Raw genomic sequence first — 22,664 nt, forward strand, 5'->3', positions numbered from 1 at the left:
CTCTACTGAAGAGTAAGTAAATTAAAGTATTACTCAAAGACTGAAAGCTTTGTAGGCTGGAAATTTCCAAATAACTAGTGCTAATGATTAAATAGTAAATACAGATCTCTATTTTAATGAGTGCCAACTATCCTTCTTCCCATAGAAGCATACTTTCTATTTGAAGTCATTGGGAATGTGTACGTGTGTGTCTGTGTGACTGTGTTTTAATATCATAGCTTGGCTGTTGTAAATTTTCTAGGGAAATTGAAGTAAATGACTGTGTGCTTATATTGTTCCATAGCAACAAGAGCAGGATTAAAAAATCATTATCATAGAAGAATTTACCATCCTGCCTGGCATAATTACTCTTCCATTACATAGCTTTAGGGTCATGATTAAAAAATAATAAAAAAAAAAAGCAGACCAATAAAATGTGTAATTCATGACGTTTACAAGATTCATAATTTACAATGTGAAGGAAAAAGAACATTATGTGAAAAAAAATCTATGCACATTTTTGCACAACATTTTACTGATATATGAATCATTCTTGTCTCTGGTTAACTCAAGGGAAATAATCCCAGTAATGCATGTAATGCCCACGTTCTTTTTTTTTATATCCAGATTTCAGTGGAAGGAGAGATACTTTTTAAACAGATGGCAAATGAGCCCTTCTCCCTCCCCCCAACTACTTTGCAAATTTAATAACACAGCTAATTATAGGACTTTTTGCATCTTAATCTGTTCCTATGCTTGCTCCATATATTTAATGTCATGAATCAAAGGGATCTATGGAATTGCTGGGCAATGGCAGCTAAATTACATCCAGACAATATTCCCTCTCTAAGTATACTTTTGAGACCTAATCTCCAGAGATTTCTGTTGGCAATTCAGCGCCAAAGCTAACATAAAATTCCATATCTACAGTCTGGCAGTGGTGACACATGGTTGGAGGCTGCATCTGCCTGGCCTAAGGTGGTGTTGCATGTCACCGTTATTCCCAGGGCCAGGAGGAAAAGGGTRAGGAAACTTGTTCCCTGTGAATTTTTTCCCTTGACTGTTGGCTGAATCATGGGACAGTGTTCCCAGGAGAAACACAAAGCCAGATGGAATCCCGAAGAAGGCTGGAATGATGCGGTCTTCTACTCCAATAATTTAAGGATTTGCCTAGAGGAAAATAAATAGGACAACAATCTCACAGGAAAGAACAAGTCAGGCCCTGGCATCTGCCAAATAAAGTGTCCCAGGTTCTGCAGAAAAGAACTGTAGTTGTGGCAGGGCAACATCTCTTCTGCGTTGGCTTGCTCAGTGTGCTGCTGCCTAATTCCCTAGAAGAAGGACTGTGGGAAGCAGCACCCCAACCATCGGCTGAGTTGGGAAGATCAATCACTTCCTCACTGAGGGCTACRGCATCTGTTCTGATCTACCTGGATCTTCGACTCTGCTAGAGAGGACCAGGTCACAAATGCCTAAATAGTTAGTTAATACTGACTCAAGCATGCCAATACCAATTCAAGCACCTACATGCTACTGAGGATTAGGCTTAGCTCTYTGTTGATTGCCACCAAGAACTGGGAGCCAGCACCTGGACCTGTGAAGAACCTGCCTCGTCTTGGACTGCAAACAGGAGCGAGAGTGTGAGTGTTTCCTGGCAGGGCATCTAATTTTATCGTGCATGCGTTGCACCTAAAGAATGCGCGACGTCATTTGCACCGGAGATGAGAAGCTCCTATGAAAAGGTCCCTCCGCAAAGGGAGAGGCGCCCGGGTTACCTGCGGGGACAATGGCTGGCTGTCTTGCACCAGTAGAAGCTAAATCTCAAGTTCCAGATGTACTGAGTCAATAGATACAGGGTTCTGACATCAAAAGCTGTCTTTACAGGAAGGAAAACAAGTTCAGAACCAGACCGTATCTTTGTTGGTTTTGTATTTGYCGTATGTAAAAGATTTGTCAGACTGGAAGATCTGGCTGTTTACATCACTAGCTCTTTTAATGTAGAATCCAAAGCATATTACTAATAAAATATATATTAAAAAAAAAAAGGTTGAAAAAAATGTGAAACTTGTAAGAGAAAACAGGAATACTGTCTGGAACAGGTTAAATGACCAAAAGGGAAGTGAAGAGTTAAGAGTATCTAAGTTCCATAACCTGTGGGTCTGTCTACATGCACATGTTTGCTTCGAGTGCTGTTTGTGATCTGTTAGAATTATTTAAAAACTTAAAAGATCTGGAAACTAATTCAGGCCACATATCATGGACTCGTTTGGGAGAGAGAAGGGTCTCACCAATCATGGAAGAATGTGATGGGAAAGGACTCCAAAAAGAGAGGGTTGGTGAAGATTCTTTCATGTAAGTCCAGTCCTCTTCCTCCAAGCGCAACTAGCAGTCGGTATCTCTCAGTTCATTTAATCATTGCAGCACATGTTCAGGTACAAAATGCTGAAAACTCGAAATATCCATACATCTTTGCTATAGAAAGCAGCAGGAAGCTACTAACCTATCTGATTACAGTGACCATTTCTACTATTTTGATGCTTATGTCATTGAAATCATTTTCACCCAGATGTTAATTCTTGGATTGGAGAGAAAAAAAATAGGAAAAATAGGGGAAAAGAGGGAAAAGATGGGGGRAAAAAGTACAAGCTCTTCACGTGGTGTCAGCACCCTTCTGCTACTTCTTCCTCCTGCTCCTGTTGCTCTTCTGGCTGCCCTTTCCCAGTGGCCAGAGCTGCAGAGTAACAGGGAGGGGATCTTGAAGACATGGAGCTCGGGGATGGGGAGAGGAAGAGGACCTGAGCCTCAGGAAGGTCCCGTGTGGGGCGGTCAGCCCATGGAGGTCACCGACAACCAACTCTTGTGCTCAATGGTGCTGCTGGCTGTTGCTTTCTTTTTTTTCCTGGTGATTCCTGCACTATCCCAAAAGGCAGAAAATCAGAAGAAAAATGGCAGAAATCTGCCCAGGCAGGTATCCACTGACACCCAGTTTCCCTGTTGAACCCCAGCCCCGTGCCTGCTCTGGGCCTTATCACGGGTAYGTGGGGTACTTCTTCCCATGGAGAGGCTTCAGCGAAGCCCTGGGAGATGCTGGAACATCGCCCCAGCCCCCAAGTGCCATGTTCTTGCTAAGGGCTGGAGGTTGCTTTTAAAAACAGAGCATGCCCTGGCGGCCCGTCTCACTGGGCAGGGGGCCCGCGGGCTGTCATCCCTGATGTCTCTCTTACTGCTTGTCCCAGCCGGTTGTTTTCTTGGTGTTTAAAGGCTCTGTTGTGCTCCGTACTTTCAATTAAGGAGGAAAAATGTGCCCTGTGTTGTAAGAGTGAGACTGGCAATTGCACGCTTCGGTTTGCAGCATAAACAGTTGCACAAGGGTTCGCTGGCAAACTTCCCCCTCGCTAAGGAGGCTATCAGCAGAATGTCACAGATGTGTCCAGGTCTTGCCAAGAGCTGGAAATGTTCTGGGAAACTTCTGAAAATGCCCTCAATTGAAAAAAGAAAGGCTCTCAAGATGCTGGTGGATGAGTGCTGGTTTTGTCAAGGACGTGGCGCGTGTGGTTGATGTCTCTGGGATGTGTTGCTTCCATCTCTGGAGGTCACCTCATAACAGAGAGAGCCGAGCCCCTCTCCCCATCCAACGTTAGGCTTCCTTCCCAAAGACTCGCCTCTTCCGTGTGGCCTATAAAACCAAGCTTTTCCTTCTTAGTAACAGGATCATAAATAATGTAAAACATTAAAAAACTGCCCTAACCCCTCGACACCTTGGTTATGACCCGAGCAACAGCATGACCTTATTGCTGGAGCACTTGCCTCGCCTTCCCTCGTCACCAGTGATCCCGTCCCGCTTTAACAGCAGCCTAATCCCGCAAACGCTTCCTACCCAGCAGAGCACTTTCCAGCATCTAAGTAGCCCGCTGACATCCGTGGGTTATTCCAGGTAGTACGTCCTAGGAAAGCTGAAGAAGTGTTTGTACCACTGGGCCATTTGGTTTGCAGGCTCCGTGGGGATATTATCTTCTGTCTATAAAGAGTCCTGCACACGCGTGGTGCTGTATAAATAATTAAAAATAACAGAACTCACATCAAACAGGCACATATGGGAATTCATACCACTGGCTTTCCTGCTGCTAGCAGAAATATCGCAGGATTATGGAGCTTGGAGAAAATCTCCTGATAGAATATTTAGGCTTGCGGAATTCATCCCRCTTTGGGAAAATGTTTTTTGCTTCCTCTGCGCCCGAGGAAACATTGGAGGACCTTCGTCCAACAAGAAACACACCGGAAGCATATTTTAAATTAATACAGAATTTGATGAGCATGTAAAGGTAAATTAAAGCCCTTATCACCCTGCCTAAACATTAATTGCATAACCCAAGAGGCCTGGGTTTTCTCAAACTATTGACTGTTTCTGTGTTAAGATTCCTTTGGCTTTCAGCAGTGTTGCACAGAGCATTCCTTGGTGAAGGCCTTGACCAATAAAATAAAACTGCTAATTTTATTTCCAATGCACTTGCCCTTTCTGTTCAGAAATATTGYTATGCTCCTTTCTCTCTGAAGTATGACAGATTGGATAGGAATGAATCCAAGTCGTCAAACAGCAAAAAAAAAAGATTAAATCAAAGAAGACAAATACTCAAGGCAAAACAGAGCCAAGAGGACACAGGAGCTTGGAGCTCTTCATGATGTGATGATAAAACTTTGGGATGAAAGAAAAAGCAAAAGGCTTCCAGGTAATTTTGCTTCAGAGGGAAAAAACAAAGGTAGTTATTAGAGCATAATTCCCTCCTGACTGCAGATGTAATAGTTTTTAAACTCATCAAAAGAAAAATGCCCTGCTGGGAAGAGATTGCATGTGCTGTGGTCACACGCTSCTCTGACTCGTGTCACCTGTTGCTCAGAGCGAATTCCAACACAGCGCTTGTACTTGTGAAGAAAGGTGGTTTTCTTCTCGTGAAAAAGACGTTTTCTGAAGGAGAAGGGGTCTGTGCACTTCATATTAGATGGCTGTGCTTTCTGAATGCTTTTGCAGATGAGAACAAGTTGAAAGATGCACAAGGCAAGAGATTCCAGTGAATTTTCATCATCGCGAGTATGTGTTTGATTAGCAGGTAGTATAACTTTCCACCTTCAAAGAATGCTTTAACCACCAAAATAATGAGGTCACCAGGCTACTTTCAAGCTCCATGGAAACCAATCAACTTTGTACAGAATAATTTAATATCCAGTGGTTCAGAGAGCACAAAAGTGAACATGAGTAATTGCCTGTTGATTAATTTGTATTGATATTTCACTATTTTATAGACGAAAAATCGGAACAATCTTCTCTTTCTCATCCTACTGTGTAAGTACCCTAGCACTAGGCAATAGGAGTAATTTCCTTTTTTGTCCTGATTCAGGGAATGGTGAACAGATCTACCCAAAGCGCTGGCTGAACGACACATTGCTTCAGAGCAGACTATAGCCTAGAGTCTCAGGACATTCCCCAACGCAAGGGCATGGGGAAGAAGTTCAGCTCTGGTGTTAAACTACTGAGTAAAAGGTTGTTTGTTTGTTTGTTTGTTTCCTCAACAGGTCTTCCTCCTTCAACAGTATTGTGCATGTTGCTCAAACTGGTAAGAATTCTTGTACATGTATCAGTTCAGGTACCCTCTCCCAGAGAGAAGGGGAGAATCCAGTTTTGGAGACCCAAATTGCACAGACTAAGCAGTAGTTTACATGGCTAAAGCTATTATAATGTAGTTCTGAACTTGCTCAGAAATATACAGTAACGTGGGGAATCTTCAGTTTTGAGGAGCTATCCGTAGACTTTCAGACCTTTTGTGCTTGCTTCTGGGTGAATGGAGATTTTGAAAATTTGGCTTGCCTCCAAATAAGACACTTACTTACATATTTGTGTATCTAGAACATAGGTGATTCTTAAAATTGCATTCTGTTTTTAAATAGGCTGACAGATTAATACCATTCAAAAGAGACCAATACTGTTCCCTTTTCCAAATTTTTGCAAAACTGGCAATTTGTTTTTATTCTTTCTCCGAGGCAGCAGGTGAGGGACTCCTGTTTGCAGGACAAAAAAAAAAAAAAAAAAAAAAAAAAAAAAAAAAAAAAAAAAAATCAGGAATAGTGAGTTTTTGTTTGTTTTTTTTTTTACTATATCAAAATATATTTATATAAAAGAAGTCATGGAAGATATAAAGCATCTGACTGCTCAAAAATTATTTTCCACTGTTGTTATTGCCTTTTTGACATTTTTGTAGAAACTTACGCCTCAGCTTTTGYGCAGAGGCTGCCCAAGAGTACAGCTGCTACTGAGGGAAGGGCTAGAAGTTTTCTGTGTTTTATCTTCAAATGCCTTCTTTCAAATTTGCAATAACATTTTCTACATAATGGTGTTAAGGCTTTCATTGCTTTATTCCTTCTCAACAAAGAAACAAATTGCTTTTTTGCTAAAACATCGTGACAGTGATAGAACAGCTCTGTCTCTGAGACCAGTTTCAAAATCACTGCAAAAGTCACACTGAAGATATTCAAATCCATTTGGGATSAAATTTTCAGAAGAGATCAGCTGTCAAATGCTAAAGCTGCCCTGAAAATCTTTCCTTTTGGTGTATTTTAAATGGGTCAGTGCTATTAAAATTCTGGCCCTGGGTTATTTAGTCTGTGAGTTAGAAGAAGCATTGAAATAGTAGCAACATCTTTCTCTGAACTGTATTGATCACATGCAATAAATATTTCACAATAATAAGAGCTGCAATGTTGAAGTGAGCTGAGCTTCATAAACCAACTTATAGCCTTGGGCTCTGTGACTTTTCTTTTTGTAAGAAACTCTTTCTGTTTTGGTGCATTAACTTGTTTATTCCTACTGTTTAATGTACATGGGAACCGTAGTTTCTGCTTACCAGATACCTACCTGCAAAATTTCTGAGTCTGCAAATAATTCGCAGCATTATCAGTCATCCTTGGGGTTAAATCTTGATTCAACAATAGCACTGTGAAGATCTGTGAAGTGATGTGAAGATCATGGATTTTGCTAATAATTCTTTGTATAATAAGTGGTCTATTTGCACCGTGCTGTACTTTGGATTGGTAGATCTTACTTAATAAGAAAACCTGCAGCCTTTTTACTTCATATTTTGTTCCAAATGAGGGTGAAATCAAGTTGTTTGCAACAAATTGTGTCATTTTATACTAACATAAGGGAAAACCTGCAGCCTTTTTACTTCATATTTTGTTCCAAATGAGGGTGAAATCAAGTTGTTTGCAACAAATTGTGTCATTTTATACTAACATAAGGCAAAAAAAAAAAAAAAAAGGTCTGCCTAAGTACCTCTTGGCCTGTCACAACTGTATTTGATCTAACCAGCTACATGGCTTAGGGGGACAATAATTAAATGCAGGTTTTGCTGAAGTCGATTGACAAACTTGCTGTCTTCGGTAAGGGCTGGCCTTTGGTCTTTCAGCTTCAAAAATTCCAGGTTATTTTAGACACAGGCAAGGCAATCTTTGCCTTTAAGAGAAATGTCACATTTTGGTTTAATTTCACCTCACATTGAAATAGGCATGTGTTTAAAAGACCCCTTTCTTAAACCTCAGTAACTGAAGCGAACAAAAACAAAGCCACGTCCAGCCCAGTTCAGGCACAGTGAATTGGAGGGGTGATGGAAAGGGGCCATTGCAAACAGGCTTTGGGGCTACACTCACTTTATTATTGTTGCCTTTGCATATTTTTAACAGGTGACAGAAAAACTGCTGCATATAGAATCACAAACAAAAGTAAATAAGCAAGCCTAAGTGGTCTGTTTAAATGCACAAATTATATTTTTAAAATGTTGCACTGAGAGGCATAAACTGCCTTTTCTGGGCTATTTTTCCTCTCATTTATGGAGTGCTATTGGAGAAAACTTCACTGCTCTCACTAGATCCTGGGGGTCATAAATAAAAGGAGATTTGGGGCCTTAAAAAAGTAATATTTTCAGGTTAGTGCTCACCCTGTTGTGCTTTCTCTCTTCTTCAATAACTCAGTTATTGAGGGCTATTTAATTAAGAACAGATTAGAAACATTTCCAGTGTTGTTTTTAATATCCYTTTTGTCCTGTAGTGCTACAGAGTCGGAACACGGAGCGACGCAGCGCACGGCCAACCACGACAAAGGGCATAAAGCCAACGGCAGCCKGCGTGATCCCAAACGAAGAGCAGCGCAGCCCGTGTGCAGTAACAGAAATGAGACCCCCAAACCCACCCCACACCGCCAACACACCTCCGTGCTCAGCTCCCATCGCGCCCCAGGGATGCAGCCGCAAACAGAAGGGAACCTGTGCACGAGGTGAAGGTCTCCTTCTCTGGAGATCTTTAAAACCCGCTTGGACGCAGCCCTGTGSCWCGTGCTCTAGGTGACCCTGTGTGAGCAGGGGGGTTGGACTCGATGACCTCTGAGGTCCCTTCCAACCTTAAGCATTCTRTGATTCTATAAGGTAGATGCCCGCAGGAGAGCTGCATTTCCCTGTATCTCGTCCTGGTGACACCCAACCTTGAGCCCGAGGTTCACCGGTTGCAGGCAGTGAAAGGCGGGTGCTGGCTCTTCCTTGGGATACAATTCTTTCCTTTCAGCTCTTCTGTAGATGTCCTGGGGGAGCGATGCCAAATACACATGCCTGTTGCTASTGGCCTAGGTGTAGTTCAGTGCAGTTACCTTATGGGGCTTTAGTAAAAAAAATGATAAAGGGCAATACCCATCCATTCCCATCTGCCATGGAATAATGTCCCAGGCTGAATACAAAATAATGCTATGTTGTATGCAGGCCTCCGACAAGTCCCTGTCCTCACTGTCACTGAATACAAGCTTCGATCCTTCACTGGTTTTCCACTGTTACAAAGCATATCTTTATTTGATCAAAGAACGACAACTCTATCAGTTTTGGGGATGCAGCTAAGGGTGGCGACATCCTAGTTGTTTCTGGGAGAGGATGAAGAGATGTTACCAGGCATGTTTATTTTTATATAGTGTTTGGAAACAAGCAAAAAATAATAATAAAAAAACCTTCTGCCTGTTAACTGGGAAACAAATCCAGCTTAAAAAACTTTGATCAACTCTCACCGCAGGAAATGGGAAACCCTTTGCTGCTTCATGGGACTTGAAGCAGGCCAAAGAGAAGGGAACCAAAACAAGCAGCCACCCACCAATAAAATGCACGCAATAAAGCGCTGTCAGAGAGATCAAGGGCTGTGCATATACTTTCAGAAGGGTTTGTTGGTGCTGTCCTCTCAGGCCATGGAGAAGAGGCTTCCCTATTCCTGGAATCATTCATCTAGACTACTCCCATATTGATCTTTAATCTCTGTGGTGGCGCAGCCCCATTTCYTCATGCTTAAGAGGGGAGAGACGACTGAGAGAACAAGAACCGAGGTTCTTCTCTACTCATTCTATAAAGACCCTTTAGAAATGCTGCTGAGTAGCACTTCATCTTTTAAATYCTCTGGCCACCACTTCAATTAGGTGTAATTATATGGTGGTATGTTGAAATCGGCAGGGGGGACTATAGCTGAGGGGTAAATTCAGTTTCATTGTAAATGGGAAGTGAATGTTGGGATGGTGGAGGAAGAGCCGTAGACATCTGCATCCTTTTCTCCAACTCTACAGTCCAGATGCTGCTGTGTTTTGCATTTCTTGCAAGCAGCACATCTGTCTATCTGGAACTCAGAGCAAAATGTGTGTCAATGTGAGAACAAAAAGTCCCAGAAYGTGTTGAACTGCTGACAGGTCAATGTGCAATTGCAGGTGATAACTTAGATATAAAATTAACCACGTCAGTTCTCTTCCTTCTAGTTATATCAGATACCTGCAGTCTCTCTGTGATGAGGCTTTTCTTGTGTGAGCTGTTGATCGCCAGGAGGGGTTGAAAAGATTTGCTGAGAGGGTACCTGAGGGTATTAGTTTCTCTTATGCATAATTCCTCCTGATTAATGAGTGTTATCCACAAATGATGACAATTTGGATTCCTGAGGCCCTAAAGGGAGTTGAACACAGTCTTCATGACAGTGCTCTCAGCAGTCCTTGCCAAAGGGGCATGGTTTCCAGCTTTACTCCTCAGAACCAGCTTATGCCTCTGATGCAGATCTCTAGAACAYGGAATTTTCTCCTTCTTGGAAGTGTTTTATGATGCAGGATGAGAGATGCAGAATGTGTGCTAAACAGGGAACTAAACTATTCTCAGTGCTTTGCAAATAGAGRTCAACAAAGTCTCTACCTCAAAGACAGTACAATCTAAAAATATAAATAAAAATGATTAGCTGCTCTTAAAGAGTCATTTTAGGACTAACGGTCACATTCAAACCACACAGTTTTTTTTTCCCAATATTTACTATCATTTGCTCATTGTTAAGCACAAAAATGTAAAGGGTGCTTTTTTTTATTTGCCCCTATTTACCAACTTTTATCTGATTTTGGGGAGCAGTTAAGGCTGCTGAAGGAAAAAAGAATATTTACATCATGGCACTGAAGCTTTCCCCGGAAGCCTTCAGATGCTACTAGCTCTAAAACTAACAGGAATGGATGTGATCCAACAATACTGAAGTTTGGAGATGTGTCTACTGCCTGCTGCAAGACCTGTGGATTCTGAATCTGCAAGGATTTTCCTCATGCTCTTGGGAGGTTGCTAGTGATAAAGTCAAACTGAATTAAAGTTCATTATTRTATATGTGTGTATGTGAGAATACTGCAGAATTCTCTTTAAGAAACTTCTTGTATGTGTTATGCAGGTAGACAGATTGAAATCTGAGACTCGGGCCGTGCAGTGTGTTAAAATAACACTAAAACAACATAATGGAGTTCAGGTGTGGTATCTTGATGAGCTCCATATTAAGGTCCCCGTGCCCTCATTCATACCTGTAGGGAGCAGGAACTCTTTCTTCAGATTTATGTCAGGAAAAGCTCATAGACTTCAGTGGAATCTCTTTGGTGACGCTTTTAACCTGTGCTTTGGGAGGTGTTTTAAGACTGCCATCTGCGAGCACTTTACCTCTAACTGAACAGAATTTTCTGACTTGTGATTACTGCAAATACTAGGTAAGCCTGCATTTGGAAAATAGAAATCCTGCTGATATATGACCCCAAAATAAATCTACTCCATGTTTCTACAGTTCCAGAAAACAAGCTTCCCCGGTTACCTGACTTGCTTTTATCAGAGTGAGAATCAAGTATTCTCTGACCAACAAGAGSACCTAAGATGTTGACAGAGAACTGACCTTCCTGTACTGTTGTTGCATGGAGAGGAAGAGTTGAGTAAGCCAGCTTGGACCAGTATAAACAGCTACCTGCCTTTAATTGCAATGTGTTCGTTTACAGTGAGGTAAGTACCACTTTGCTGCTCTGTCATGTGCACTGCAGCACGGCCAGTGCTCAAAGGAGAGGCCATYTGCCATGAACACAACAAAGCAATGCATCAAAGTTTACTGGAGGCATTCCCGTGGCTGCACAGAAGGTATGTCACYGTGTTGGTGGGCATCGGAGCTGCATGAAGAATGCTGTGCAGCTACAGCTGACACCTGGGCTTGCAAGGACTAAGGATTTATCTTAGGGGCATCTCTTTATGCTTCTACTGAGCAAGAGAAGCTTTGGTTYGCTCTGGTTGGTCTCCTGATGGTGAGAGAGTGTCTAGCCATGCCTCGAGTTTCTGGCCAAAAACTACAAAGCTGGCTTGCTAAAGGGTTCCTCTCTAATGTCCTGACTTGGAACACACTATAGAGGTAATGCCTGAGAGACCATGTGCTCAGTTTCCCTGTCATGTTATTCCCAGCAACTGCAGCTTCTTGTCCTTGAGACAGATGCAAATGATCAGAGCTGTCCGCGAACAGTTTGTCTTTCCTGTTGTTCCTTTTCTCGTGGGAGAGGACAGTAATACCCTGTGTATGTGGCGTGCAAGAAGACCCTGCTGGAGACTGAGACTCCTGCACAGACTGAGCCTCTTCTGAACCACCCCAGCTGGCTGCTACGGTGGAGGAGCAGGGGAATTTCTGCACTGGCAGCCAGCTGGGCAGGTAGAGTATCCCTGAGAAAGACGCTGTGGAAGATGCAAGTGTTTTTGAATGCTGCTACCTTAAGAACTTGAGCCTGCCAGGTGCCAAATGCYTCTGGCAGCCTCCCAGTTCTGTGGGAATTGAAAGGCTCAGCTTGTTCCAGACAGTTTTACATGCCACAGAATCAGACCCTAGATAAACTGCAAGCTCTGCACACAAAGGCCCTTAATCTGTTAGGAGGAGAGTGAATCATATCCCTGAGAAAAGGGACTTCAAATTTTTAGCAACCACTTACCCTGTAAAAGCCTGATAGATGTTACCCTGAAAGTCTTTCAGAGAGGTGAATCAATTCCCCTGTATCTTGCACCATTTGCTCACATTGCTCTTGCTCTGTTTTCCTGAGTGAGTCACCTGGGTTGTGATCCCTGGTTTACATGCTTCTACAATCTTGTGCAATGTTGTCGTGACTGCTGTGCAGTTGGCAGGTGCCTTACGTGTTTGTTGCATAAGGCTTAAAAAAATACTCGTATTTCAGACAAATAAATAACATAAATGTCAGTATGACTGCTTTAACATAGCAAGTTTGCACAAGGYGGAGGCACAGAGAAAGATAGGAAGAACCCTGATTTTGGCACTTGGGCCAGACATGCATTAGTTTGTAATTATTTTTTTTCTTTCAGTTCATTCTCTGCACTGTCTACCTGTGAGTGATAAAGAAAGAGACAACACTGTCATCATACACATGAACTGATGTGGTTTTACTGCATTTGGCCACACATTTGAATGAAATATGCTGGTACAGAGCACAGCCACACGTCTTATCTCTGCCGCTACTCCCTTTACAGTGGAACCATCTCTACATCAAGAGTTTCCCTTCCTTGGCTAGGTAACACTGCAATACTGTCTTCTGCCCTTGGTCAAAATGCAGAGATTAAAAACCCTCAGTTGATGCAAACGGTGGGTTGATACAACACACAGAATGGAGTGTAGATGTGCTTCACACAACAGAGAGCAGAATTGAAGGGAAAAATGTTGCTCGGAGGCAAGACGCCTCTTTAATTGATTATGGCAAGGAAAACCAAATACCATATCTGCTTTTCCTGGAGTATATTGAGAACGATCATAACTAACATCTGTTCATGTTAAGCAAATACTTGTCATGATTTTAACTTCTGTTTGCATACAACTCTGAGTACTGCATCTTAAAGTCATACATATTCATATAGAATGAAGAATGCATAATGTCTGCATAAAAAGAGAAGCTGTATGACTATATATGAAGACAACAACTACAATTCTCACAGCACTGTCATTGGTTATTTTTAAAATATTCAAGCATTATTTAAAAAACAGTAAGCTGAACTTAAGCTACACTACGAAAAAAATGTATAACTGAACCAATGCTGACTTGTTTGCTTCAGTATTAATCAATTTTAAAATTTCCCTTTTTTTTTTTTTTTCTATCTAACACCTTTTGTTAATTAGTTGTTATTTTGACCTCCAGTAACACGATCAGATTTCTTCTGCCTTCGGCAATTGAGTTACACTCTGATCTCAAGCTCTAAGGGAAATGTTCAATTCTATTTTTTTCCACAGTTGCATAAACAGTACCATGTATACTATCTCTTGTGTTAGAATAGTGTTGTCTTCACATAAGACTCCAATAATGGTATTAGTCATTCATTTCCTTGTACACATACACCCTATTGCGTGTTGACAGGTTTATAAGGATGCAGTGGCAGCCGTGGGCGCTGGGAAGCTCCTAGACGACAGCCTTTGAATCCTTGCAGTCCTGAGCAATGGTGCCTGAGTTAGTCTGTTTATTGTCTGCTTTCTCTCCCAGATGCTTGACTTGCCTGAAAGATTAATACATCAACAAGAGGGGTAAGGTCCAGGGTTGCACATCTCTAAGACATGTTTATTAGCAGATAGCGCACGAGATTCAAAGGTCACGACGCAAGGTAACATTTTAAAGTGAAATAACAATATTTATGTTCAAATACTATCCTGATGAGATCATGCGGAAAAATGTTTCTGATTAAATTAAGTTTACAAAAAAGCACAATATATCTATCAAAAATTCCAAATGCCACTTATGGTCTTTTTTCCTCTTATTACTTCCTAAACTACTTAGAAAGAGAAGGCCACCTTTTTACTTAAGGAGACTAACAACTCGAAAAAAATCTATACTGGATTCTACAGACAATCCTGCTTTTTTTAAATAACTGAAAATCCAGTGTGAAACTTGGGTCTATTGTCTACTACTTAAAACTAATATTCCAGATATGGGTTTTTAAGAAGTGTCAGAAATTTTATCTGACTTCTACATTCTCTAGGGTAAAATTCATCTTAAAGACACAAGGACTTACTGGCAGATAACTATCTTATTTACAGGCGATATCATGTGCTGTAGCACATTTGACAAAAATCATGTTATGCTACTTACACAGAATCCATAAAATAAAAAGAAAATCCCTTCCTTTAGGATTTCCATAGGAGGACTGACTGCTTGATAGTTCATTACCAAGTATTACCAGTAAAGCTAAACCTGAAATCCTGTTTATGCTCTCAAATTGGGAAAAGAAATATGCAAATACCAAAAGAAATCTTTTTCTGCACAGGTTTAAAAGGGCAGCTAAGCTCCTAATTAACATTTCTTATCTACCATGCCACACAGGCATTAAAAGGTAGAGAATTTAAAAGGTACTTACTTTTCAAGTGATCCATTTTCAACTTTCATAGCCCCTTCCACTGGATCCAGTCCTTGTTCTGAAAACTGTTTCAAGGCACTTAATGCTGCCTAAAATAAAAATGAGCTGTCAAAAACCCCACTAAGGAAACAATACTAACACCAAGTGAAGGAAGGCGAGCATTCTACTTTTAAATCATTTAATGTCTTTTGAGGCCATTCAGACTGCAGTGCAAATAAAGAAGCTGCATGAGAGTGCCCAGCTGAGTTTGTGCACAGGCTTGAGGATATCTTCATCTTCCTGGGCATGTGAATGACTTCCATTTGTGTTAATGAAAGCTGCATTACCTAGGTGAAGAACAATATGATAGACTTTTTARGATCCTGCAAAGTCTCTCTAGCCTTTCCTGGAGGCTTTGCTTCTTGGAGCACTTACGGAAGGATTCCTGTCTTCTGCATGACTGCAAGAGTTGTGAGTTGCAAGAAAAGGGTCAGTAGGACAGTACCAAGAGCCCAAGACTAGACTCAAAGAGTGCAATAGACTGGTATCTTATACACAGCTCATTCAAGTGTGCTAAACAGGGTGGGTCAAAACCAATTGATTATAGAGCAACAACCCAAAAATGATCGATTTTACAGCTTAGATTTTTTTTTTTCTGCATAATCATGTTCTTTATTGATCAGCTTCTCTCTCTCCTTCACTAAACCTGCTTTATTTCCATAAAGCAAATTGTCCTTGCCTCCCCTAACTGCTTTGGCAAAAGACAAATGRTTTTTCACAATTTAGCAAAGGTTGATTAAGAAACTTAGGGATACTATGTGCCTCCCTTCAAAAACACAYCCAGCACATTAAAACAGTAGAGGCCATCTCTGTCTTAGAGGTGAAATGCAAAACTAAACTGAAAACCAGACATTTCTATTCAATCGCTCTATTTAGTCACTTGCCCTCAGGACTCATCACAGAAGAAAAGAGAAAAAGTACTTTTTCTTTGGCATTATCATAGAAAGTAACATCACATACACTGGAATTGAGCTCAGGTCTTACAGCATTGCTTTTCAYGGTCAGAACAACAAGTACCTTTTAGAAATGTGGGAGTTGCTCTCTTTTTACTTGACAAGACAAAAAGACAAGACAATTTCTATCTCCATTTCCCATTCATCTTGGGCAACATGGACACTGTCCATAACAGGAGCTGCCATTGCAGTGAAGTAGTAGATTTGCTTTCATAGTAATGCTTTGTCTGGATTCTCTCAACAGCTCCTTTTCTTGAAAGGTATGTTTATACAACTTAAATATTATTAGACAATGTGTATTTTGGCAAGATGAATAACAGCACGAGAATTGCTAGGCTGTCCTGGACTACAAGGCCATGTATCCCAGATTTGTCTATAGCAATGATGAGTTTCTAAAGCTTCAAAAGGCACCTCCATCCATAATCAACTAAGGGGGARTCTTTCTAGTCTGTGAGGTTTTGCCCTAGCAAACAAAGGTAAAGCTAAACATTTGTTAAAATGTCTTGCTAAAGCTCAGTCTATCATTATTATTTACCTGTTCCCTTTCCTTTGGCCATGTCTTCTCGGCTTCGTGTATCTGTATCTGATAGCTCTATTGCTATCTGCTTGCTTCTTCTTGCCATCCACTGACATCATCTCAAAATTCCCACTGCCAAATCTTTCTTTTTTCCTTTTTTTTTTTTTTTCCGTGTATGGGGTTAGAGAGATAGGCTACCTTGCTGTCTTTCACCTGGTCCCATGCTTGGCTATGGCGTAAAAGTAGCCAGAATTAATTCTAGCTAGAAATAAAGAGCAGGTTCATGAAGTCTCCACCGTTGTAACATGGGTGATGATGATTCTGCTCAATAAGATGCCACACTCTGGATTAGGAACATCTAACGTCCAGTTCTGAGCCAAGACAGGGCAAGGAGGACAGAGGGCTGGTGCTACTGCCACCATTCCTGCCTCCTTCCCTCTCTCTAAGCTTCCCCACCGCAGAGCTCAGGTTTTCTTGATCACCTTTTGGAGACATCCAGCTACTGCCCTTAGACAGAGTCTAGACTCCTAGGCTGTGGTTCCAAAGTATGTTGTTTCCAGGCTAATTTCATTCTTACTGCTCTCATGCTGTTTGATCCTATGTCTGCCCACAACATCATGCTCCCTTAGCTGAGTCAGCACAACTGTTTGTCAGRTCTAGCTGGTAAACAGGTCAGAGAATCGATTTATCTGAAAAAAATACACTGCCAAATTAAAATATGTATGAGTATATATACATTTTAGGCTGGCTTAACGGGCACAGGGGATAGAGGTAGACAGCCAAGCAGGGCAGGTATGAGCTGCATTCCCACGTCCTTTATTCCTGGATGATTTATTTTCAGACCACTTGAGACACTCACATCCTACTGAAGTGAGGCACCAAAGTTTTAAGCACCTTAAAGCCTAGGCTGATTGCCTAAAATAGGTGTTCTGTTCTTGTTCATAGTATTTAGGGACACATCCCACTAATCTTCTCTTAACTTGCAGCTATGTCGCTGACAAGAACACATGCATTGTCTGCTTATATTCTCCTTTCTTCTCTTGTTGGTTTTTCCTGATAAATGTTGGTGAAATGATGATCTCTCTCTCTCTCTCTTTTTTTTTTTTTTTTTTTTTTTTTTTTTTATGTAAAGCTGTCTATGAACCAGGTAGGGCTGTAAAGAGAAAAGGAAGCTGAGACATCTGCTACTATTACGGAGCTTTATTGCTACTTGTCTGTTTCTTGAACCCATCTTATTTTCTTTTTTCTCTATCCACATCTAGCTTCCTCATCCGATATGTGAATTATAAAYGTTTTGCCCAAGAACTATTTGTTCAAGTTATTTATCTGTTCGGTGGCTAGCACAATGAGATCCTCATCACAATAAGTAGCAAGAAGTGCCAAGAAATACTTCAGTCAAGATTAGATCACACTTTGATCATATGATGTGCAGAGCAGTCTGATCTTGGTCAGTGGTTGCTAAAATCCCCAGAAAATCAGCAGAGGAATTGAACCAACCCAAACTTCTTAATTCCTTTACAGAATTCCTCTGGATGTGAGTACATTTGTTACTTACCACTGGTTTGGTTACTTGCATGTAAGCATGTATCATCACTATGTTGATGTCAAGGATGCAAATACCGAATTTGCAGAGGAAATACAGAAAATGAAGATCTGTAATGGTAAGGTCTGTAATGATAGCCACTGTTTTATGTCATCACAAGTTTCAAATCCTAATGCTTGTTATACAYTGACGTCTCATATTAATACTTCATATGATTTCTTTTGCATGGAAACATGTCCCTTCCCCATACGATGTCTGGGGAGAAGCCTAACATCCTATTTCATGACTTTTTACAACAACATTTGATTCTGGAAAAGCTTCTTTCCTTTTTAAAATGCTGCTTAACTACACAAGACTGAAGAGCCAGAGATGAAAGGCAGGGGCTTACATTATCTTAAAAGTTCCTGTTTTTCTTTCTCCTGGTTCTCCTATAGCTTGCTTGTGTTTGGAGGGATCAGAGAAGCTGGGAGAAGCTCCTAAATAAACAATATTTTGGACCTTAATAGATGTACTTAATGCTTCTCCCCACCCCTTCATGCCCCTAAGCAGATATGAAAATCCTAGGTTTAGGAAGGAAGCTGGTAGCTAAGAGGTTGTGACTTGAATAGTCAGCAGTGACACAGAGCCCAAGCAGTGCAGAAGCGCAGTGAAGAAGAGTTACAAGGAGACACAGGGCTAATTTAATCCATGTTTCAGTTCTATTGGTCCCAGCAGATTTAGACCACTTGGCTTAAATATAACTCATGAATGGCAGACAACTTAGGTTAAATGAAAAGGAAAGGAAAGAATGGAACATTTGACAGTGAATCTGGTGAACAATTTCCTCTTTTAAAGGCTCAACACTTCCTTCCATTGATATTTTTCTTACAATAGAGCATCTGCACAGATAGAGAGAAATATTTCTCTCCCCCAGAAGATTTTACAACTGTTTTGTGAGTGAAGCCCCATAGGTTACAGAACAGATGTCCTTACACATTTCTTGTATCACTTGTTTTCTATGTAACTACAGCAGTGCCAAAAATACGATGCCAACAGGATGCACCGCACTGCTAGCTGTTTGTCTTGGCTGCCATTTCCATTCTTAGTATGTGTGTGTATGAGAATGGGGATGGATGTTTCCAGTCATTTTTTTAGCTTTCCTCAAGTCAATTAGCAATTAGTAAATATCATTGAAACTTGCGAATATTCTTCCTGTTTCCCACTCTGGGGATTAAGCATCTTGTAATGGCAGTCTAGTAACATTAGATCATTCTTTTAGYAAGAACAGCAGCCAGGCACTACACTAGCCCATGCACATTTATGCTCACAGACTCATGATAAAGGTCTCACATTTGTTTTAGCACAGTATGCGGTTTGTGTTTTCCCTCTTAAATCTTTATCCCATTTCAGATTATTCCACGAAACTGAAAATAATAAAACTTTGTAGTTCTCTGTGGTCCTTTCAGTTGACTTTACTAGAGAGATCTAAAACAATCCTAATAAATACACTGCTTGACACTGTTAATTCACTGGTGAGATGTCTCTAAACTTCAGTTTCTTAAGTACATAAAAACATATTTATCCACTTTGGCCATAACCAGTGTTTCCTGAAGACATAAAAATATGGTCAGGAATAGCATTGGGGCAAAACTGTTTTAAGAATTGGGTCATGCAGGGAAGGAACTTACTGTCTTCAGCGGCTAGGTCCGAGTTCAAGGTTGAATTTGCAGAGTCAAATGGCTCCCTGTAACCATCCTGCCTGTTGTCACATGCCACATGTGAACCAGGCTCAGGCCGTGTCTGAGTTTAGGCCTGGCAGAACACCRGCAGGTCAACTTAAAATGCCAGGAACACCTACACCCTGTCCTTTCCCTTCCCAGCCTATACAACAGTGAATGTACAAGGGAAACTGGAAGCTCAGCTCAGACTTCTGCCCACAGCGACGGTGGATATAGAGGCACCCTGTGTCCATCTGCTCTCGGGGCTAAGGCAGAGGTTCCTCCACTTGCCCAGGCAGTTGAGGCCTCGGTGCAATGACGCTGAGGCAGRGCTGTCTGCAACACTAATGAGACTCGCTTCATGACTTTTTAATGTGTGGACTTAAATTTCGTATTTAAAGGCTATTGAAAAACCCCCAACCATATCACAGCTGTAGAGGTGAGCTGGAGGACTTACTGTCCTGAAGCTGAGCAACGATTTAAAATTATATGTATTAAAATTACTGTTCTTGTTGATTTTTTTTGCTTTCCCTTGATGAAGACATTTTTGACCAAGCCTCTACCTGGCCTTATTTTGTCCACACCCAAAGCTGCAAGCATACACAAATGCACAAAAGCAACATATATTTGCTTGTGTGATATATACATATTCACACAAAATAGCTAAGATTCTTACTCCCTAGCCTAAGTACTTAACCCTCCAGGATTTACCACGTTGGCAAGATATAAACTTAAAAAAAAAAAAAAAAACAAGGTAATGGGTATTGTGAAGAAATCCCTTTTCCCCACAGCTTCTGTTACAAGTGAACTTACTATATCACAACCAATAACTTTTTCTAGGAGTTTTTGCCACTCTCCTCACAATGTGCCATTCTCCCCAGTTGATTAGATTTCATGTGAAGCAGTGTTAACATCTGTTTAAAAATTAAATTTCAGAAGGGCTTTTCACACTGCACAATGTAAACCTTAATTAAATGACTTTAAGCCCTTTGCTCACACAGTTTATGCTACGCGTAAAAACCACAGCGCTATAATCTGATTAACTCATGTAGTTTACATGGAAGTAGTATTTTCCAAACTGATTAATCCCCGCACCAGGGCAGAGTCACCTGATAGGCACGAGAATTAAGGATACTGATTGAACCTGTCAAGAGAAGGAGTCCAGTATCTTTGAACAAAGAACGGTGATTCATGGACATAGCTTCAAACACCTCCGAAATAGGCCCAGCTACTAATGCTACCCCCGGGCAGCTGATGCGCCAGCATTTACATGACACATCATCCACGTAGAGCCTGAGCTTGCCAGCTTCCTTGGGGTGATCCTAAAGCACGGATTAGCTGTTCTCGATCAATTTTTCCAATATGTTAAGCAGAGTTTCTATCAACAGCAGGATGCACGTCACCTTCTGTCATGTAGTTTTCTTGGACACACATATTTGCAATCTGAATTCCCCCACATCGCTCGCTGATCCAAAAGGTAGGGAAAGACTCTATGCAACACAATTTTATTTCTGTAGATTTTCTCTTTCAACAGTCTATTTAAGCAACAGGACTAACTGAGTCACCAGGACAGAGGATCGGTTTGGCACTGGCTTATTTTGGCACACGAATAACCACACTAGAAACCTGATATTCATTCTTGTGACTAGACAGTAATTCAGAAGTAATGGATGGTGAGGCACTAGCTTAAAGCTCAAGAAGCAGCTGAGTGATCATTTGAGGTGAGATAGTTTGGGGAGCTTGTCTGTTCTAACTTGCTTCTTGAGATGCTCTTACCATGCTAATAAACACTAGTCATTCCTTGGAAAAAGCAAGGCCATCTAAGAAGAGGTCTAAATTAATTTAAATTAATCTTTCTTCCAATTTTGTATTCCCAGCCAAAAGCTATTCACGCACTGACTCTCAGAAGGATGTAGCCATCTAAGTAATATAGGAGCTTTCATTAACTGGAGACTGCCAAATGATCACATTTAGATGGCTAATAGTTGGATAGGTTGGCAGAAGTTTAAATCATACAATCTGGACGGCACCGGGGTGAGAAGCTGCAGATTATAGGAAATTTTAAGAAATGTGACTTTAAAATGAAAACTGAACACAGCAGAATATGTATCCTCAGGCAAAACCCTGCACCAGCAGGGAAGAAAGGCCATGATTCACTGCCTCTTTCATCACTGATGGCTGGAAAATATCCTTGTCAGCTGTGTTCTCAGAACATTTTAGTTGAGTTAATGATTTATTTGCAAGCATTTTGACATATCAGATTCACCACCACTACCTATTTGTGCATTCACTTAGCTGTGTCAGATTTGGGGATCATTTCTAAAACAGGCTGCAGCAGCTAATCCTCTTCATTAGTGTGGCCTTCACGTGCTGTTTTTAACATCACTTTGGCACAGCTTTCGCTATGTTGCTAACAGTACCTAAAGGAAACAAAAAACGTGCCATTTAACCCCAAGGTCAGGGAGTGGCCCTGACCCATGGAAGTGTAGATGTGGCCAAAGCTATTTTAACAAAACAATTCAATCTAAACCAAGTTGTAACACAACAAGATTTACACATTTTCTCTGCAACTTAAGACCTTTGATAGGTAACTGTCAACGCAGAGTGGTCAAAAACGAACGTATGAAAATATTTTTAAGAATCTGCAGAGAAGATCCACCCCAAAACTYGCATACAATGAAATTCAACCCATCAAATATCACTCAGGAACATGCTTATTTCTCCATGTGCAATAAACTGAAACTGTAAAACACACTCACTATTTTGCCTTTCTACTTGCAAATATCTTCTTCATGAGGCAAAATGGCACTAAGGAGCAGAGGCAGCTTTATTATTCCTGTTTTTAAGGAGGGTGAAACTGAAGCAAAGACGATGCACAAGCACATAGATGACTGGCCCGAGGTCAAGCAACAAAAGAAACAGCTTCCAAGCAGAGTTTTACTAGATTACAAGCATTTCATCACAGCCTTACATAGACAGTGGGAGATTCTGAATAGGAAATMGCATTTAATGATAGAGAATAAAACCACAGTCGACACTGCAGCTCTGATTTTAATTCAAGTCTCTCATTCCGGTTGCAACCAGCCAGCAAATTATAACCTTCCCATTACTAGTAAGTGCTTTTCAGGAACCAGAGGAGAAAAAGAACCACTCTTAAAAGCACAGGGCTGGTGAGAGCTTCTAAAAAAATCATTTCTTCTGTTGAAATGTTCTAAGGAG

General features: G+C 41.0%; 1 protein-coding gene across 2 annotated transcripts in view; it reads right to left on the reverse strand.

Moving 5' to 3' along the window:
- Positions 1 to 12,756: 12,756 nt before the first annotated feature.
- Positions 12,757 to 22,664, reverse strand: part of STAU2 (staufen double-stranded RNA binding protein 2) — a 140,146-nt gene continuing 130,238 nt past the window's right edge. For both annotated transcript variants that reach the window (XM_026033836.1, XM_026033835.1), the window contains 2 exons: positions 14,697 to 14,785; positions 12,757 to 13,841 (listed from right to left, as the gene is read on the reverse strand). In XM_026033836.1, coding sequence (XP_025889621.1) covers positions 13,748 to 13,841; positions 14,697 to 14,785 — 183 coding nt within the window. In that variant the 3' untranslated portion in view covers positions 12,757 to 13,747. The remainder of the gene's footprint in view (positions 13,842 to 14,696; positions 14,786 to 22,664) is intronic.

The sequence above is a fragment of the Nothoprocta perdicaria genome, unplaced genomic scaffold (assembly GCF_003342845.1).
Source record: "Nothoprocta perdicaria isolate Ctin4 unplaced genomic scaffold, notPer1 scaffold_134, whole genome shotgun sequence".
NCBI lineage: Eukaryota > Metazoa > Chordata > Aves > Tinamiformes > Tinamidae > Nothoprocta > Nothoprocta perdicaria.